This window comes from Nansenia antarctica, assembly GCF_963989245.1.
Source record: "Nansenia antarctica genome assembly, chromosome: 3".
In the NCBI taxonomy this organism is placed as follows: domain Eukaryota; kingdom Metazoa; phylum Chordata; class Actinopteri; order Argentiniformes; family Microstomatidae; genus Nansenia; species Nansenia antarctica.
Genome location: NC_137688.1, coordinates 12999748 through 13019772, shown reverse-complemented (window position 1 = coordinate 13019772; position 20025 = coordinate 12999748). Strand labels below are relative to the sequence as shown.

At 42.2% G+C, this 20025-nt stretch overlaps 2 protein-coding genes across 3 annotated transcripts; both read left to right on the top strand.

Annotated features, from left to right (window-relative positions):
* Positions 1-270: 270 nt before the first annotated feature.
* mtmr7a (myotubularin related protein 7a) lies at positions 271-10882 on the top strand. Its single transcript, XM_080525142.1, has 14 exons — positions 271-367; positions 852-974; positions 1326-1488; positions 1939-2096; positions 2602-2730; positions 4633-4767; positions 5633-5765; positions 7358-7467; positions 7797-7922; positions 8664-8713; positions 8817-9017; positions 9125-9259; positions 10016-10142; positions 10444-10882. Exons 1-14 carry the CDS (start codon positions 344-346, stop codon positions 10792-10794), a joined length of 1965 nt encoding a protein of 654 aa, XP_080381268.1. The 5' UTR covers positions 271-343; the 3' UTR covers positions 10795-10882.
* Positions 10883-12188: 1306 nt separating this feature from the next.
* Positions 12189-18041, top strand: cnot7 (CCR4-NOT transcription complex, subunit 7). Of its 2 annotated transcripts, none has more exons than XM_080526827.1 (7): positions 12189-12272; positions 13059-13280; positions 13407-13600; positions 15121-15282; positions 15404-15548; positions 15759-15869; positions 16498-18041. In XM_080526827.1, the coding sequence occupies exons 2-7, from the start codon at positions 13164-13166 to the stop codon at positions 16627-16629; spliced, it is 861 nt and encodes a 286-aa protein (XP_080382953.1). In that variant the 5' UTR covers positions 12189-12272; positions 13059-13163; the 3' UTR covers positions 16630-18041. The 2 variants fall into 2 exon arrangements, with proteins under 2 accessions (XP_080382953.1, XP_080382954.1); XM_080526828.1 differs by having other exon boundaries at positions 12193-12237.
* Positions 18042-20025: the final 1984 nt, after the last annotated feature.

Sequence of the window (20025 nt, the reverse complement as noted above, 5' to 3'; positions counted from 1 at the left end):
TTTGACAAAAATGGAGATAGAACCTTATAATGTTATTACATGTCACGTTACCGGATAATGTGACGTGTCCCTTTCCCCTGAACATCAATACAATACTGGCCTAATGTGTGATTGAAATTGAATGAAACTTTTAACAGAGGGCCGTGTTGTCACACGTGCAGGCTCTAGGACCATGCATCAGCCTGTGATTCTGAGGGAAGACCCGTGGCAGAATTTACCTGGCTGGCTGAACGCGTTAAATGCAATATGCTGCAGGGAATATTATTAATTCGCCAATTACGTTTTGTCTGATGATAATCGCATATCTTCATTGTTGCAGTCATTTTGACTGGTGTGTTTCGTGATGGAGCACATCCGCCTTCCTAAGGTAACCACGGAGTCTGCGATGATGAGTAATGCAATACAATAGCCTATGCCACGTCTTCCAGGCCTCTATGGTCTCAGATCTTACTCATAATGACAAAAAAATTGTCCCAAATGCATGCATGCATCGGTCATTTTCATTAGAATAAGATTTGAACGCAGACGCTGTGTATGGTTTCTAATGATCAGGAAGGAAGGAAAGAAAAGGGGACTGTCAAATGTAGCCACGTAATGCTGTTGTGTAGTCTGGTTTCACAATCAGGAAAACACTTGCCTATTGTCTATGTCTATTGGTGCATACAGTGTACTGTATATCTACAAAACATAGATTCTAAAAAAATAAAAAATATTATTGTATTCAAAAAGTATAATCTACAGCGTTGTTGGAGATGATGATATGATGGTGAGGAGGAGGAGGAAGATGATGAAGATGTGTTGTTCATCATCCACATCTCCTTTATGGTTTGCTTCTCCTCCCCTTGTTCCAGGTGGAGAATGTCAGATTGATTGACAGAATCTCCTCCAGAAAAGCCTCAGTGGGCAATCTCTACCTGACAGCTACCCATACCATATTTGTGGAGAATGAGACTGAGATCCGTACAGAAACTTGGGTAGGTAGGCAGCGAAATGGACATCTGAAATCTGACGAAACCTCTCATAACACTGTCATCCTAAATTTCGTTGTATGGTACCTGTACTGTATTAATGACAATAAAGACCATTCATTCATTCCTTCCTTCATTCATTCATTCATTCATTCATTCATTCATTCATTCATCCCTGCTTAATTGTGGTCAGGCAAAATCAGTACATTGTGATTACGATGTAATAGTGTTTACACGATTGTGCCGTGACAAGATTAATGGGGTTATTTCATATATATATATAATAATAACTTGTTATAGTCTAGTGTTGCACTTGCAGGAGTTGTTTATCCTCCTGTTCTCTACTCTCTCTACCAGGTTCTGCACAGCTTAGTGTGCAGTGTGGAGAAGCAGGCCACCACAGCCACAGGATGCCTTCTGATCATCCACTGCAAGAACTTCCAGGTTCTCCATTTCGTCATCCCCCAGGAGAGGGACTGCCACGACGTTCACGTGTCCCTCCTGCGCCTCTCCCAGCCAGGTGAACTCTTGTCACACAGAGATTACCATAATGATTTGACTGTCGTTGCAGATTACAATAAGGATATCAATCTGGTTTCTGTGAACATGCGAAGAAGAACAAAGAAAAGATGTGGAACTGGCTTCCAGATTATAAAGAGGATCTGTAATTTATTATATGTCCTCTTGTACCCCCAAATAAAAATGCAACATGAGGGTTATAATATCATTTCTAGCTCCATCAGCCTCCATTGGACTGAGCACATAATATTATTAGTAGTAAATTGAGGCTGGTGGAGGTAGAAATCAGAGCATGGCTCGTTGTAATGCGTGGAGGAATGGATGAGGAATGGCATCAAAGTCCCTCTCAGTGCTTTGTCCTCCCTGAGATTACTGTTGAGTCCTCAGTCCTCCCTGAGATGACTCTGTTGAGTCAGTTTGTCACTCCAGTGTGTTTCTCTTTGTCGTGCAGAGGGCTATGAGGAGCTGTATTGCTTCTCCTATAACCCTAACAGTGACAAGGAGGAGAGGGAGCAGGAGTGGAACTTCTTGGACCTCAAGGCTGAGTACAGTAGAATGGGCGTTCCAAACCACCTCTGGAAACTCACCCCAGTCAACCATGACTACAAGGTCTGCTCAGCCTTTATCTCACTCAACATAGGTGGCAGCAGCTGGTGAAGCCAGGAACAAGTCGCCAACAATCGAGATGTTCAGGCTTTTATTCTGAAAAATCGAAATAAATCAATGACACACTCGCTAGTCAAGCCAAAATACTGCAATCCAATGGATTTGGTGAGTAATCCCCATTACTACCTCGTTAACTATTACACTACTTTACATTGTTAGCAGGCTCACAAAACAAGCTGTGTTAGTTGACTAGCGAGTGTGTCATTGATTTTCAACAACGCTGAATTTTATTTAACATTTTTCAGAATAAAGATCTGAACGTTAAATCGGCTGCCAACTTGTTCCCGGTTTCACCAGCTGCTGTCACATATGCACTTGTTAACACTAATCATATTGTGTTATTGGACAAGGAGTGCATTAGTCAAAACATGAGCACTGAATGTAAGCGGCACTGTACCAACTCTGCATGGGTAACTCTTCGTGGGTAATTGAATGGTCCTTTCCTCAGGTGAGTGACACCTATCCTGCTGACCTGTATGTGCCAAAATCAGCCACCCCTCCGGTCATCGTTGGGAGTTCTAAGTTCCGAAGCCGAGGGCGATTTCCCACGTTGTCATACTACTGCAAAGACAACCATGTGAGTCTGACAGCAGTCCCAAAGCAACCCCAGAAATAACACATTGTTTCTGCTTTATCATATTCTCTCTCTCTCTCTCTCCCTCTTTCTCTCTCTCTCTCTCTCCCTCTTTCTCTCTCTCTCTCCCTCTTTCTCAGTCTCTCTTTCTCTCTCTCTCTCTCTCTCTCTCTCTCTCTCTCTCTCTCTCTCTCTCCATAACCAAACATACAGAATGTTGTGATGTGCTGCAAACATATTCCTATGTTGATAGCTCCTACATCAGAGCTACGGTATCTGTCAGTCCCCCCATCATGTCGTATCATACTGTGCTTCCATGGCTGTCACCCTGCAGGACGTCCAGTCAGAGTGGCCTGTGTTAGCCCAGTGTGTGATGACCATGGGTCCTCTTATAACCACACTGAACACGGGGATCAGCCCAATTCTGCTCCCTGGTCTATTGTGATATATGGATATGATAAAAGCTCTGCTCAGGCTTCTCGCTGTATCCAGTTCAGACAGGGTTGGGCTTTCTTGGCACAGGCCTCACTTCCCAAGGAAGCACAGGGCTCCCCTCTGATTAATAAATATTTTCTTTTGAATGCACTGATGTGTGCAGAATGGCAGAAGTACTGTATAACAGCATGTGTGTGTGTGTGTGTGTGTGTGTGTGTGTGTGTGTGTGTGTCTGTGTGTGTCTGTGTGTGTGTGTGACGAGTCCCTGAATATTAAAATTCCAGTTGGAGTGTTTTATATGTGTGGGGTCAGATTCCCAGGGTTCAGGGTCAGTGTGTGTAGAGCTCAGTGTGTTCAGATGGACCCTGCTCTGGATTTATGATCTGTGGGAGGGGGGGGTCTCACTATGGGAACCACACAGAGGTCTCTGGCCTTGTCTCCCCATGCTCCTGGAATGAAAATATGAAATTGTGTAGTTGATTTATTACCTCAAGCACATAAGTGAGCCCTACAGTATTTACAGCTATGTACTGTTGGGCATTGCTGTCTTAATATATTGATATATACCTTTTAGCTGAAGCTGTTATCCATGACTTATATTGCAGTGAGTGCATACATTTGTCAGTATATATGGTCCCAGCGGGAATCGCACCCAGAACCACCACCTAAGCGTTGTTAGCGCCATGCTCTACCAACTGAGCCACAGAGACCAGAGAGGACCATATGTGACAGCAGCTGGTGAAACCGGGAAGTTGGCAGCCAATCAAATGTTCTGACTTTTAGGGCCGGCTGTGGCGCAGGAGGTAGAGCCGGCGTCTAATGGTCGTAAGGTTGGCAGATCAGCGGTTCGAACCCCGGCTGGCCACATGTCGAGGTGTCCTTGGGCAAGACACTGAATCCCAAATTGCTCCAAATGAGCGCCTTGCATGGTAGCTTGCCGCCATTGGTGTGTGAATGAGAGGCCATTGTAAAGCGCTTTGGAATAAGACACTATATAAGTCAGTCCATTTACCATTTACCGTTTTATTCTGAAAAATGTAAATAAATGTCAACGTTGTTGAAAATCAATGACACACTCGCTACTCAAGCCAAAATATTGCAATGCAATGGATTCGGTGAGTAATCCCCACTACTACCTAATTAACTATAACACTACTTTACATTGTTAAAGTAGTAGGCACTTTGAATTGCCCCTGGTGTATGAAATGTGCTATACAAATAAACTTGCCTTGCCTGTTAGCAGGCTCACAAAACAAGCTGTGTTAGTTGACTGTGTGTCATTGATTTTCAACAATACTGACATTTATTAAAATTTTTCAGAATAAAGGTCTGAACAATTTGATTGGATTGACTTGTTCCCGGTTTCACCAGCGGCTGTCACATATATTTCACAGTACTTAAGAGCTACTGTATACAGTACATCTACTGTACAGTAATTCAGTGCAACATATTCTGTCCTCCTTCTCCTAGGCTGCCATCTGCCGCAGCAGTCAGCCTCTGTCTGGGTTCAGCGCACGCTGCCTGGAGGATGAGCAGATGCTGGAGGCTATCGTGAGGTCCAACCCCCGCAGTGACTTCATGTATGTGGTGGACACAAGGCCCAAGGTGAGCCCCGGAGCTGGTGGATGGATGTCAACAATGCTGTCCTTACTGTAGGCCCTACAGTATGTCCAGGTGGACTTTATTTATCATGCATAATTTTGCCAGCTGGCCAGTTTGCTCATAACAAAAGCCTTCAAACATCCGAGCATCATGCTGGTTGAAAACAGGCAAAATAGTGCATACACAATGTACATATGGCCAATGTACAAGAGATACAAGATACAAGATGACTATTTGTCACTCTGGTGATACAAGTACAATCGTGCGAGATACTTCCCCTGAGATACTTCCCCTGGGGAATTTAGGGTGCATATAACAAGACATATACGTAATAACAAAATATGAGGGGGGGAAAAAGAGATAGAATGATTGAATTATATACATTTATGAATGAATGAATGAATGAATGGTCTTTATTGTCATTGCTATAGTACAGGTACCAAACAACAACATTTGGGAGGGGTGGCTCCCCTGGTGCTAGGAAAGAAAAAAAAAACAAAAAAAACAAGAAGGGAAAGGAGCTGGTTTACATAAATAAAGGCTATGTACACTATCCACTATACTATACTGTACAGATAAAACGACTAGGGTTGTCATATTGCACATAGTGTTATTGCACATTAATTTAAAGTGTCGCAGTTTGCAGGCTTGAAATGTACACATTTGTGCCTCAGCAGCACTACACCTGATTTTTTCAAGGCAAGAAAATGATACACACAAAATATACATTCAGCAGAATGTATATGTGTATATACAGAATGTATGTGTTGCACCATCTACTAGAACTAGAGCCAGCGCCATCTAGAACTCTAGAGCATGTTGTCACACAGGTCTTTTCCTGAGGGTCTTTGATTGTCTATCTCTCCAGTTGAACGCAATGGCGAACCGAGCAGCAGGGAAAGGCTACGAAAACGAAGACAACTACTCCAACATCAAGTTTCAGTTCATTGGCATTGAGAACATCCATGTGATGAGGAACAGCCTACAGAAAATGCTTGAAGGTAACCACCAGGATCAAGTTATCATAAGGCCACCTCCCTCTACCTTTTCCAGGTCATCTTGGGTCCCCCGCCAATGCTTTAGAGAACCCCATCGCTCTCATAAGTCCTCATTGGCAGCACAAGTACTGTACAGTACTGTAACAAATTTCCAAGAGCTGCCAAAGCAATATACTCGCAGTCTTTTTGTCCACTGCTTTTAGACTTTATTAAACTCAATGCTAGATAGCTTTGGCTTTCTCCTTTTAAGTCTAACCCACTTTTGTGTCTCTAGTGTAATCAGGAGAGTAGGGACCCATGATGCCACCCCTGTGGTTTTCCTATGCAGTGATGCAGACTGCCCTGCAATCAGGACTCAGATTGGCCCCTAGGAGTTCTTGGAAATGTGCGGGGGTGCGGCCAGGAAGACTTTGAATCCATCTGGATTTCATTGTTGGACTATTTTTGCTTCCTGGAGCGTACGATTTGGGACCTTATTCCCCTTAAGAGAGACTGAGGGCGTGAGAATGATGTGATTCAACGTTTTTAAAAACAATAGCTGGTCTTAGCTGTGATAACTCCTTGCCCCCTGGAAACACGAGGGAGACTGCGGGTTTGAATGTCAGAGGGAGCGTTGGTCCGGAGATCGCATGGCAGTGGCTTTCTTTCATTTCAGCTAGGTCAGTTCAGACATTATTTTCATTATTCTTCCAAGAACAAGTTTCCCAGAAGTTAGCTGCTAGCCCGTGCTAAATGTTCCAGAACCAAGGTTGACTGAACCCACTCACCTGCTCCCTCCAGTTGCCAGCGCCACTCTCCCCTGTCACGTGGTCTCTCACAGGTCAGCGCACTAATGCCCTCCGACAAGTACTCTGAGGTCACACACCCATAAACGCATCTGTCAACCTACTCTCTTATGCACTTCTGTCAGCACCTTATCGCACGAGGAGAGATGGATGTTTTTGTAGGGAGTTTCACATCACAAAGGTATAACATTATTATGAATGAGTGTTTTGTTTAGTTTTTTTGACAACTGGAAGTAAGTTTTCATTTGTCACTTTGCAACTGAATGAATTCCAAATATTTGTCTTAAGCTCTCAAATGGAAAATGTCGGTCTATATACACTGTATGTTTTCAAGAAATCAAATAATTTAATGCATTAAGTTGTTGTGTGTTGCAGAAATAGATCTGTATTTAGTTGCCTGTGTTTTGACTCCAAGCCATGCCCACTGCCCAGTGACAAAGTGTACATTTTAAAACATTCTCTGTCAATATTGACTCGCAGTCAGAGGCAACGTCATTCATGTGTGACAGGACTTTTATCGATTTTCACAAACTAAATATGGCCTAAAAACCTTATATGATATTTGACCTCTTTGTCATTTAAATGAATCCAATGGATCCCAAATTATTTCTAAGTTCACAATCTGCAATTGTGTGTTTTGTAGTAATAAGAATTAGAACAATAAGATGTATAAAGTATAATGACTCCAGTGAGTTGCTGCCACCAAATGAATGTGATGCTGAAAAAGAATGTAAAGTTGTGCGTCGTCATGGATACTGTCCTCTGTGCTTCCTGCCTCTGAGCCAGCTGTGTTGTTACTGTACCCTACAGCGAGTGAACTGCGCTCCCCCTCCATGGCAGACTTCCTGGAGGGTCTGGAGAGCTCAGGCTGGCTGAAACACATCAAAGCCGTCCTAGACGCTGGCATCTTCATCGCTAAGGTTGGTCTGGAGGCTAATCCGCTCTGTCTGTCTCAATACGGCACTCAATATTAGCTTAGCTGTGTGTGTGTGTGTGTGTGTGTGTGTGTGTGTGTGTTTGCGTGTGTTTGCGTGTGTGTGTGTGCGTGTGTGTTTCTTTATCTGTGTGTGTGTGTGTGTGTGTGTTTGTGTGTGCGTGCGTGCGTGTGTGCGTGTGTGTTTCTTTATCTCTGTGTGTGTGTGTGTGTGTGTGTGTGTGTGTGTGTGTGTGTGTGTGTGCGTGCGTGCGTGTGCGTGTGTGTTTCTTTATCTGTGTGTGTGTGTGCATGCATGTGTTTGTGTGCGCGAAGGCTGTTGCAGAGGACGGTGTCAGTGTCTTGGTCCACTGCTCTGATGGTTGGGATCGCACCGCCCAGGTGTGCTCTGTGGCCTGTGTGCTGCTGGACCCCTACTACAGGACTCTGAAAGGACTGATGGTACATACACTCTCCCTGAACATTATTTACTTAACTTAACTTGTCTATTTTCCATTGTATTATCCAACAACTGTACACAAAGGTATACTGTATGTTTTAGATTAGGTTTAAACATTACAGGTGTACACAGTACAGGTGCTGTAGTCTTAGATGTATTACGATGTATGCTATCATGCACCCATTTACAGCACCGATAAAAAAAACTATAATTTTAAATCATCTTCCAATTAACTCTCAATAAATGTGTGAATAGATAGCATTTAATTATTCCATGAGGAACATTCCTTTTGCCTTCGTTTCTGGCTAATTTTAGAGTTTTTAATGTTTATTGACATGTAAGCACATTGATGTTGACACTCTTGTTCAGTTACCGGGTGATTGTAGTTGGCAAAGGTATTTTGGAAGCTAATGTAAGTAGGTCCGTGCTGTACTTATGGACATTGCTCCTTTGATCATAAGGATTTGCTCTGTCTGGCTGGTTAAAATCCCGGGGGAAAATGAATGCAATAGAGCATTAAAAGCCCTACTTTACAGAATCATCTTGACTCAGACTTAGTAGAAAACCAGCCCCCACAGGAGGGGTGAGGAGGTTTAAGCTGTCTCTTAGTACAAAACTCTTTCAGTGCAATATTTCTCTCTTGTCTTGACAGTGATGAAACTACACAACTACAAATTGTATAAAAAATTACACCAGTATCCCAGTGCATCAGAGGTCAATTAATGTAGTTTTCTTGTGCTCAGGTTCTGATTGAGAGAGACTGGATCTCCTTTGGACACAAGTTCTCTCACAGGTGGGAACTGTGTTTTTTGAAAGACACAATGATCTACTGTATAATATCATGCCTCTGGAGGTCTATGATTGATGCTAGCTGCTGTTCTCCCCCCCCCCCCCAGATACAACCACCTGGATGGGGACCCTAAGGAGGTGTCCCCAGTGATGGACCAGTTCCTAGAGTGTGTGTGGCAGCTGATGGAGCAGTTCCCCTGTGCCTTCGAGTACAATGAGAGGCTCCTCATCACCATCCACAACCATATCTACTCCTGCCAGTACGGCAACTTCATAGGCAACAACCAGAGGGAGAGGATCGAGCTGGGGTGAGACAGATGTCTGGAACATCTGTTTCTGGTTTTGATTTACACGGTGAAAATAGAGAGATAGAGGTGGAGAGATATGGGACCACGGTTGTGTTTTGTTTTGACAGACTGCGTGAGAAGACACACACTCTTTGGACATACCTGTGGAAGAACCAGGCTGACTACATCAATCCCCTCTACAGACCTGACCACAGCCAGACTCAAGGGGTTCTGCGGCCAGTTACTGCCCCCTACTGTTTCAAGTGAGTTTGTGCCTGGGGAGATGTGCGGTCGATACCATTCCTGATTCCATTCCATGCATTACAATAAGCCGGTCCTCCGATTTCTACCTCCACCAGCCTCCACTGGTTTGTACATATAAAGGACAAGCTTAACCCTCTAATGATTCTCTTCTATGTTTGACACAGTTCCTCTGTGTTAATACTCTGAACTGTGTTTGACAGTTTTAGGTGGAATACTTTTTTCAGATGGTGCATGGACTTGTATGGTGTATGACTTTTCTGTTCAATATGAAAAGGCCAGTTCAGACCAAAGATCCGAGACGAGACTGTTTTAGAACGTCCGGCTTCTAGTTGCAGCGGTCTGAATTATCTTAAATCTTTAACCTTTGGTCTGACGTCGGTTGCAAGTGGTTGTTGAGTTTTCATCTGCGACGATTTAAAACTGTCTCGTCTCGTCACGGATCTTTGGTCTGAACTGGTCTTAATGTCACATGATCTAATGTTACATGATCTAATGTCACATGATCTAATGTCACATGATCTAATGTTACATGATCTAATGTTACAAGATGAGAGGTTGCTTAGTAAGCCACTCTAGTGCATTCCCCATAGGATATTTAACATTCGATTAGATAGCTAATTCATACAGGCTGAAATCCTAACTTGAGTTCCGCAAGCGTAACTTTGACTTTCACGCATAGAGTTCCGGATGCGGATCTCCAAATGAGGACTTCAGCCACAGTGCCACCAAGTCATACTGTATGTCTTTGTGTCTAGGTTCTGGAAGGCCTTGTACAACCGGTTTGACAGAGGTATGCATCCTCGCCAGTCTACCGTGGACTACCTGATGGCTATCAGAGAGGAGACCCAGCAGCTGGAGGAGCAGCTCGCCTCCCACCAGGAGGTAGGTACTCATCGGGGTCCTGGTGGCTAATGGATAGTGAGTTGGACTGGTGATCAGAAGGTCATGAGTTCAAATCCCACCTGTGAATACCACCACTAGTGTGCCCTGGAGTAAGGCACTTAGCCTTAAATTACTCCAGGGAAATGTAATCTCTAATTGTACGTCGCTTTGGATAAAAGCGTCTGCTAAATGGTTAAAATGTAAAAAGGACTGATCATACTTCTACAAACTCCTCACACTGATTAAGATGGTCGTTGTTTTTCGTTTGAGGTAACGTTATGTTCACATGTTCCCCCGTTAGAAAATAGCAACGCTGGTGAAGGAGCAGGGGGAGAGCATCCAGGTGAGCACCAACACGGTGGATCAGAGCAACACACTGTGGGCTTCCCCCTTCTCAGACAGTAGCCTGGCCTTGGCCAACACCCCTCAAGACTACACAGGGGGCTTCTTCGGCAGCAGCCCCTGCCAGCAGAGGGAGCCAGAGAGCACGCTGCTCATCCTCCCGTCCCGGGACGACGTGAACAAAAGCCTCGATCCTGAGCTCTCCACCAACAGTGACCAGGAGTCGGGTGTAGCGGACCTCAGCTGCCCGCCTAGCGAAGACAGTGCCAAGGACCCGGACTCGGACGAGGCTGCCTATTCTGCTGCCTGATCCACTTGTAGCTTTGATGTTGTCAGAGGGAAGAGAGTGTACTATTGTATATGTTTCTGCTCTCCAGTGGGCAATTGTGCAATGATCAAAATAGTCTGTTACACTGACTCTAATGAGCATAGGAAATAATGAGTTTGGAACAATATTTATCTGTCTGAGACATTTTCTGAGCAGGGTTTTGCTTTTAAATTGATGTTGGACATAGTTATAGATTGTGTGGTCTACAGGCTCCATACTAGTTTGTTTTGCCAGAGGCTTTACCAAGGGAGAATATTTGATCCTTTATGTCATATAGATATTGTGCAATATAATAACACTGACTAAAAGTGTTTACATGAGACTTAACTCATTCATGATCAGAATGCATTTTTGCAATATTCCATGTGGATTATAAACACAAACCATTATAAACACTAAGTTTGTAATCAATATTTCCACTTGAATATCCCTAATCCAGGTAGTGTTGTATTTCCAATCCATCTGGTCCACGGGCCTCACTCTGCATGCTGTAATCTCTTTTCCTTAATTACCTTTTGATTGATGAAAAGACTGGTTAGGTTTTCCACCATTTTGCTTCCACCTTGCATGCCCTGTGTAACCTGTAGTCATGGATGCAGGAGGAAGCAGTAGGATGTGATTGAAACTATTGAGAGACAGCCGTGGTAATAAGACAACACAAGGGGAGAAAGGAGTTTTACGCACTTCACCTACAAGCAGGTCACAGTCAGACAGTCTAATGCTGTAATGATTACAAACATGTTCAAACCACACATCTACCTATCAAAGCAGAGGGCCTGTTAATTGTCTCTTCTGAGCATAAATACCTGTTGCATGTTATCTTATTTGTATCCAGGAAGATGTATAGATCTACAGTTTACTGTCACAGAATGGCATTTGCCACAAAAAAATGTATATTTATGTTGTATTTGTATCATTAAATTGACACTAACTTTGTTAAAAGTTGCCTAAAATGCCAAATACCACAAAAGCTGAAATGCAATATGATGAATCGATGAAATAAATATTGGAGAAAATGTTTGTTGGGAATTAGTGTTTAATGTGCTGATCTAAAAACAATCTCCTGTGTATTTCGCTTTACATACATTGTAAGTTTTACATTTGAAAATATAATGACATTAAAAAACCACTCAATATGTTCATGCATGGTGGATATTTTTGTGTCTAGTGACACACACCCTATTCAGTTCCATTCTCTTCATTCAAACACATGCTATTATTGCCAGAATCTTGAGTATGTAGATTCACACATTTGGGCCATACAACAGTCCCATGTCGGTTCCCCTTGGGCCGAAAAGGAACTGGGGGCCTCCTTAGAAATTCATGACGTAAGACGTTCTTTACGTGAACGTGATGACGCTGTTATGGAGGTTCAGAGGAGGCAGTTGTGTGGCTGTATCGGTATTTGGAAATATACATCTAAAAGTTAGTAAATAGGCCCTGGTCCTTTCTTAAAGAAGGTAATTGTGTGCGTTTGAAACAGTGTACTGACTGTGTCCAGCCCTGTTTGCCCAGTTTGGCGAACGGTAAGTGTAAGTTAGAGATGTAGCAGGACAGGCTAGGGTTAGCTAGCTGCTATCACACTACACTGACCAGCCATGGCTAGTCTCAGGCTAGCTAACTTGAATACAAAGGTGTGCTTAGCCAGGCCAGAGTGAAATGTGTGTCAATTGGCTGCACATTGATTGAATACTTTTTTTTATGGTAATGATTCATGCTCATTATATATATAATATATATATTTATTAGTTCCCACTGCAAACAAGCTGTAGTAAGTCTCCCATCCCTGAGAGGCTCAGCAGGGGGCTGGAACGTCCCACATCTAACCATTGAAGCTACTAAGCTTGCTACCCAGTTAAGAGAGGACACCAAGTTTGCTAGCTTACATGTCATCTCAATAGGCCTTCTGGTCAGCTAAACCTGGCCTAATGAGTTATGTATGACCCAATGACTGTCTGACCAGAAGAACCATAGCTGTCAAAGTCTGAACATCATTCTAAACGTCATACAAGTAAACAGTGTAGATTCCACAGGAGGAGGTAAGTTGTCACTATTTCTAAGTGAACCTGTCAAGTAGCATTGCAGGAAGGCAGATTTATGGTATATGTTCATACTACAATGTGCTTCACACATCCATGAGACACGCACACCTCTGAATCCTCTGGTGGATTGAACGACTAGAAGACAAGTAGAAAGTGAACAAGGTGGTTGTGTGTTCTAACGTTGTTTGTTCTCACTCCTTTCAGGTCATCCAACCCTGGGCCTGTAAGTCCAGGGTAATCTTCTTCTCTCAGGAGAGTCTTTGTTTTTGTTTTTGATGCCTTGCACAAGTTGCATGTAGAGGTGGCACTATGCCTGCGGCTACTGTGGATCATAGCCAACGAATATGTGAGGTTTGGGCTGACAACCTGGACGAGGAGCTAAAAAGGATACGACAAGTCATCCGAAAATACAACTACATTGCCATGGTGAGTTATAAAGACCGTAGGCCTATGATGATGATCAACATCTTGCTTGACAGATATGTGCTACTGCCTGTCGCAAGATATTTTTACCTCCATTTTTTCCTTCATATTGTTTTTGTTCTGTTGTAGGACACAGAGTTTCCAGGTGTAGTTGCGAGACCGATTGGAGAGTTCAGAAGCAATGCTGACTACCAGTACCAGTTACTGCGATGTAATGTAGACTTGCTAAAGATTATCCAGCTGGGCCTTACCTTTATGAATGAACAGGGTGAATACCCACCAGGAACTTCAACATGGCAGTTCAATTTTAAGTTTAACCTCACGTAAGCACTTCCCCTTTCTATGATATCAACCCGTGTTCAATACTCTTTCTTGTCTTGCATCAAGACTCGAGCTGCCACTGTGCATGGTTAGGTTATGTTTCAACTTAAGTTACTGAAGTGCCTTCACTGTCTATGGTGTCAGAGTAATGTGACCTGCCTTTTGTTCAGCACCAACAGACGAGAGGAAGGCACATAACGTTTCTTTGGGGGCACTAGGAGAAAAAGACAATCTTTTAATTTTTTTTACCATTAGAAGTTTTGAAGATGTCATTTTTCCCTTTTACTTTATTGGAGAAATATGTTTTATTTATGAGATAACATTTCTGTATTAAAGTCCTAATTGTATAAAGTGAGCAATTTGATGTAGTCTGTTATTCATTTGTTTTGAGGCTACAGTACGATAATGAGGGAGACTAGCTTACATGTCTGGACTGACAACAGCTGGGCCTCAACCCAAAAGCACAAGCCTATATAATATATGCCACCTGAGACCCAGGCAAGAGCAGGCTCCCTTTAGTGTTTTTGTCTCTGCACATAACCAGGGCCATGGTCAAGTTCTCCAAATGAGAGTGAGGTTTCTCTCACAGAAGCACTACTTCCCACTGAGTGTTCAGGTAAATGAGAAGGGACATGTTTTGGAACGTCCTGCTGCCTGGTGACCAAGACCCTCACTTTAACCATGTCACATGACACAGCTTGGCACACTCTGAACTCTTCAACGGATTGACTTGCTTTTCTCCTAGTGCCCCAGGAAAACTTTTTTTTTGTAAATGTTAATATTGTCACAAAGTATTTATTTCATCCATGCATTTTCTCTCTCTGCTTTCAAGCATACCGCAGGTACTGTCTTGTATTTTCTAATTTGTCTGTTGTTTGTCCTGGTGCTGCACTGAAGACAGTGTTTGGAACATTGGAGTAACAGTGGCTTTGTGAGGATATTTTGTTGTTTGCATCTGCCATTATGCCATAGTATAGTGTTGAAATTAGGGGTGGGCATCGACGATCGATAATTGATCGATAAGGATCTTGGTCGATCACAAAATAAAACATTTGGTCGATCACAAAAAAAAAAAAAAAAAATTTGTGATCGACCAAATGTTTTATTTTGTGATCGACCAAGATCCTTATCGATCAATTATCGATCGTCGATGCCCACCCCTAGTTGAAATAATGCTAAATTATTATGAAAGGTGTTTCTCTGCATCATGCAATATTAGCCCAGTCCTACAGACCAGCAGGGATGGGGGGAAGGGAGAACTATTTTAGTGAGACTGCACACACACTGACACAGCAACAACACCGTTTCAGCTCATTCATACAACACAAGTTTAGATTGAATGCTATGTATGGTCAGCGATGCAACACAAGATGATATTGATTATTATAGTTAGATTGAATATTATAGTTAGTGATACCCCTTGTATAGCAATTTTACTACCATAAATGATTGCCATCTAAATGTATGGGTCTGTACACTGTAGGTGTCATTGTGATGTCCTCTCTGTTCCTCTTATCGTCAGGGAGGACATGTATGCACAGGACTCCATCGAGCTCTTGACAACGTCAGGAATCCAGTTCAAGAAGCATGAGGACGAGGGTATTGAGACGTTGTATTTTGCCGAGCTGCTGATGACCTCCGGCGTGGTGCTGTGTGAGGGGGTCAAGTGGCTGTCCTTCCACAGGTACAGCATCTTTTGATGGCATAGCATCTTTTCTGCTGCAAAGATAGATAAAGTGTGTGGGGGGTTTTTGTACGCATGTACGCAAATGTATCTTTGTGTCATGTGACTGTTCTCGTTGCAGTGGCTATGACTTTGGATATCTGATCAAAATCCTGTCCAACTCAAACCTGCCGGAGGAGGAGGTGGATTTCTTTGAGATCCTTCGCTTGTTCTTTCCTATCATATACGATGTGAAGTACCTCATGAAGAGCTGCAAAAACCTCAAGGTAAGTTCTGTTTCATCTTCACAACGTTTGAAGGAGAAGGCACTGCGATTATTGCCAGAATTCTCAGTATGTTTGAGAGAAATACTTCAAATTGACTACAACAAGTGTTATAGTCTTGGTTCTGAGAAATCGGCAGATAGCCAGCCTAACAGTCACATTCATGTCAGGAGCAGAGCGTGAATGATTGACAGGTTGTGGTTTGATTGACAGGGGGGGCTCCAGGAAGTGGCGGAGCAGCTGGAGCTGGAGAGGATTGGTCCGCAGCACCAGGCTGGCTCTGACTCCTTACTCACGGGCATGGCATTCTTCAAGATGAGAGAGGTAGGCTGTCTAGCTGTGTGTGTGTGTGTGTGTGTGTGTGTGTGTGTGTGTGTGTGTGTGTGTGTGTGTGTGTGTGTGTGTGTGTGTGTGTGTGTGTGTGTGTGTGTGTGCGTGTGCGTGTGCGTGTGTGTGTGCCTGTCTGTCTCTGTCTGTGTGTCTCTGTGTGTGTGTGTCTGTCTGTCTGTCTGTCTCTGTCTCTGTCTGCCTGTCTGTCTGTCTGGGTGGGTGGGTGGTAGATAGATAGATAGATCATAACACCAGACCACCACCATGTTAAATTACAGCTTACAGTGCATGGGGTTTAGGGTGGGTAGAAAAAAAGTAGAAAAAAAACAAAAGTAGAAAAAAAGACTGCATTTCCTCAATCAACCACTAGATGGTGTTAAGTGATTAAGAAAAAAGAAACTTTCCACTAATGCAACTTGCACGTACGTACATTATGTATTCTACAAGAAGAGTTGGCCATCTTTCTGTGGTGTCTCATGGTTTCAGGTCCAAATAGAGAGCTTTAACTGAGCTCCAAGACCTTCCATGACCCCTGACGTTCACTAACACCCTGATTACACACTGGAAGAGAGGAAAGTGGATTTCTGTCCTTGTAACTGACGATGAGCTTCCTTTGTTGCAGATGTTCTTTGAGGATCATATTGACGATGCTAAGTACTGTGGTCACTTGTACGGGCTGGGCTCCGGCTCCGCCTACGTCCAGAACGGGACAGGAAACGCCTACGAGGAGGACGCCAACAAGCAGCAGTCATGACATCACTGTGAGCCTCTCCGGATGATCCCCTCATTCAGTGCAGCACTGAAGTCAAGTTACGACAACTGGAATGATGGACGGACAATAGTATATACACACAATTTACGAAGTTCTTTTTCATAAGCTCTTCTCACTTTAGATGGTTGGTGAAGTTAATGGTTAACAGGAAGAATCACAGCTGTCCTCACACATACCAAAGGTATGTGTGTGCGTGTGTGCGTGCGTGTGTGTGTGTGTGTGTGCGCGCGTGTGCGTGCCTGTGCGTGTGCGTGCGTGTGTGTGCGTGCATGTGTACGTGCGTGTGTGTGTAAGTGCGCGTGTGTGTTCGTGTGTGTTCAGTAACTTTTTTTTTCTATGGAAGCAACCTAGAGGAGCTGGTTGGTTCATTTAGATTTCACATGAAGCACTTGAAAAGAAAATGGGATTTTAGTTTTTCTAAAAATGTTCTGTAGAAATTTTGCACTTTAAAGCTCTAACCAGATCATTGATTTTATATGGAAAGCTGAAGGTATATCTGGTATTCTCCTCTTGGTTGCCTTTCTCTAAGTTCACATTTTTCACTAAACATCAATTATGAAAACAACTTTTTTTTGTTTCTTCTTTTTCACCAAGCTCAGCCTTAATATTTTGCTACATTTTTTATGTTATTTTAAGATTTAATTTATTGTACTGGTTGTTCTCGTGTGACGTTGAATAGTTGACCCATTCAACACTATTATGCCAGACATTTACATGTAGATATGCTATTCCCTGATAATAGGACTATGGTTTATTCTTCTGATATAGAGGGGAGCTCTTATTGACACAGGCACTGGTGGAGGTAGAAAGCGGAGGACAGGCTCATTGTATGGAATGGAATTACGAATGGTATCAAACGTTTTTGTCTTGTTTTGTTTTTAACCATTTCCTAATTCCATGCACTACAATGAGCCCGTTCTCCGATTTCCGCCTCTCCTGAGGTCACAGGCTCTCTGGTCTTGCACCGATTTTACCCCTGAAGTTGGGTGAGCACAGATTTTACCAGACCTAAATTAAAAGGAGCTTACCTGCCTTACGAACAGTGACATGAGGTTACGCTGAACTTCTGTATTGAGAGTATATTTTCCATTTTAATTTTTAAAGTGACTTGAAGGTTTTGTAGTGTTTTAGTATTCAAAATTACTTTTCTTAAATTACTTATTTAAGAATCAATGCCTCTTAACCTACATCTTAACCTAGTTTCGGTGGAATTCATTTTACTTGTAGTGCTGGTGTTTTGAATGAAGCACATTTTTGTGCCGTTTGTCATTTGTTTTTTGTATTGTATTGCTTTACAATTAATTTATGCTGCCTAGAACAGCTGCATGTACTGAAGATGTTTGAATAAATGCTGTGTTGTTGAGTAGTAGCCTCTTTAGACGTCTGTTACAGTATGTCTACACAATTCATTACTCCATATTGGTGTCACGTTCTTTGGAGGATAAGGATAATCTTTGTAGCATCAGTATCTTTTTTTCCTAACATCATTCATATGTAAAGGATCCATGTTTAAAAGAAAGATTATGCAATATTGTTTTTAAAGCTTTTGTAAATAAAGGCTTTAAACTTTTCTAACATAGAAAAGGTTTGTTTGAGTGAGTTTGAGATCTATGTTAATGGTAGAGGACATGGAACATTCTGTACATCTATGCTTTAACATGTAATATGAAATATATTCTGAAATGATCAACTTTTGCTAATGACATATGAGGTTAAAATGCAAAAACATGCAAGAATATTCAATAATAACCATATAAAAAGACTGAAGATGGCATCATTTTATTTCTCTTCTGATAAGGCATCACAATTGTACAGTACATTGCCTCACATGTTCATACACGTCTGTATCCATATCATACACAGATGGAATAATACAAAAATATAGATTGATATGATTATAGCTCAAAATATCATTTCAAAACAAGCATACATTCTACCCATACGCCAAAACAGAAACAGAGCTAATTGAAGCTAATAATACTGAGGCCTTCCCAATCACCAAATGGAATTTCATACTGTAGGATCAGAAGTACAATCAAAACATAACCCTTACATGGTACGGAAATAGCTAGAGCAATCGCTATATATATATATGTATATATATATATATATATATATATATATATATATATGCAGCACTTTCATATCAAGAGTAGAAGGAGAAAAGAGGACTGCAGCCACACTCACAGTATCCGCTGTTATGAAGTGATTGGTCAGGAGGACACAGCAGAATGCAATTGAGAATGCAATGCAGCATATGTTTGGAAACTGAGGCTTAGAGGCCCTGTTTGAATAATTTGAAATGCATCCTTCCTACCTCCCTTCCTTGAAGTAAATCACTGATCTAACAGTTTGGAGTTTGGATTAGTCCATAAAATCTTTTCACTGCAATTGTTTGCACCTATCAAGTCATGTGAGATCAGTGGTTTCTTCAAGGAGGGGAGGAAGGAAGGAAGGATCTATTTCTATTAGAACAGGCCAGCATGCCAGCCCTCTGGAGAGAAACAGTCAGGAATCTTGGGCTGGCAGTTGGACCAGGAACAGCTCTGCAGGATCACTTGACATGGGGAGCAGCACACTGACGCATCAAAAACAGGACTGGTTTATTTGTCCAGTATAGAAGACAAGGGTATAGTATCCTCACTCATGCTACTGTACAACACAGGAGTCCTTTCAAATCAGAGAATATTATCAATGAAGCCCTTGTTTAAAAAAAAAAATCACTATTCAACAACACATTTACAAAATATCTTTCCCAGAAAGGAATCATGGTTGGTATGCTGCAGTTAGTATAATCAACCCAGAGGGAACTACAATTGACTCTCTTTTTGATAACATCCTGAGTAGGAAGCATGCATCAGTTCATTCCAAAAAGTTTCAAAAAGATTTATACAACACGGGGTGATAGGGCTTTACGAATGACCCCAAATCTATTGATAGTCCCTTCAACAATTCCTTCTTGTTCATAAGAGTGCCGTATCAAAAAGCCTAACACTGCAGATCTCATTCAAGTATATCACACACACACTCACATCTTGTAGTTGTTACTCTTCAATGATGTCCACATAATCATACATTCAATATTCCACATTATCCTACATCAACTTGTTTGTTAGGGGTTGGGTTAAGTTTGGCAAACTCAAACAGTACATTCAAATGGAATATTTATATTATTATTCAGTCAGTAACTGCATGAGCAAGTTAGTCATTCAAGTATAGAAATGACATCATAAAATCTACGCTAAAACGGACAACATTTTTGTGATTATGAGGTTCCAAGTAATACAACTATTCATCTAAACTATGAGGGCCCTTTAGTAAGAGAACGTATACGTATAGAACACACATAATGTACAAAAGCAGCTTCTTAGCCCTGTT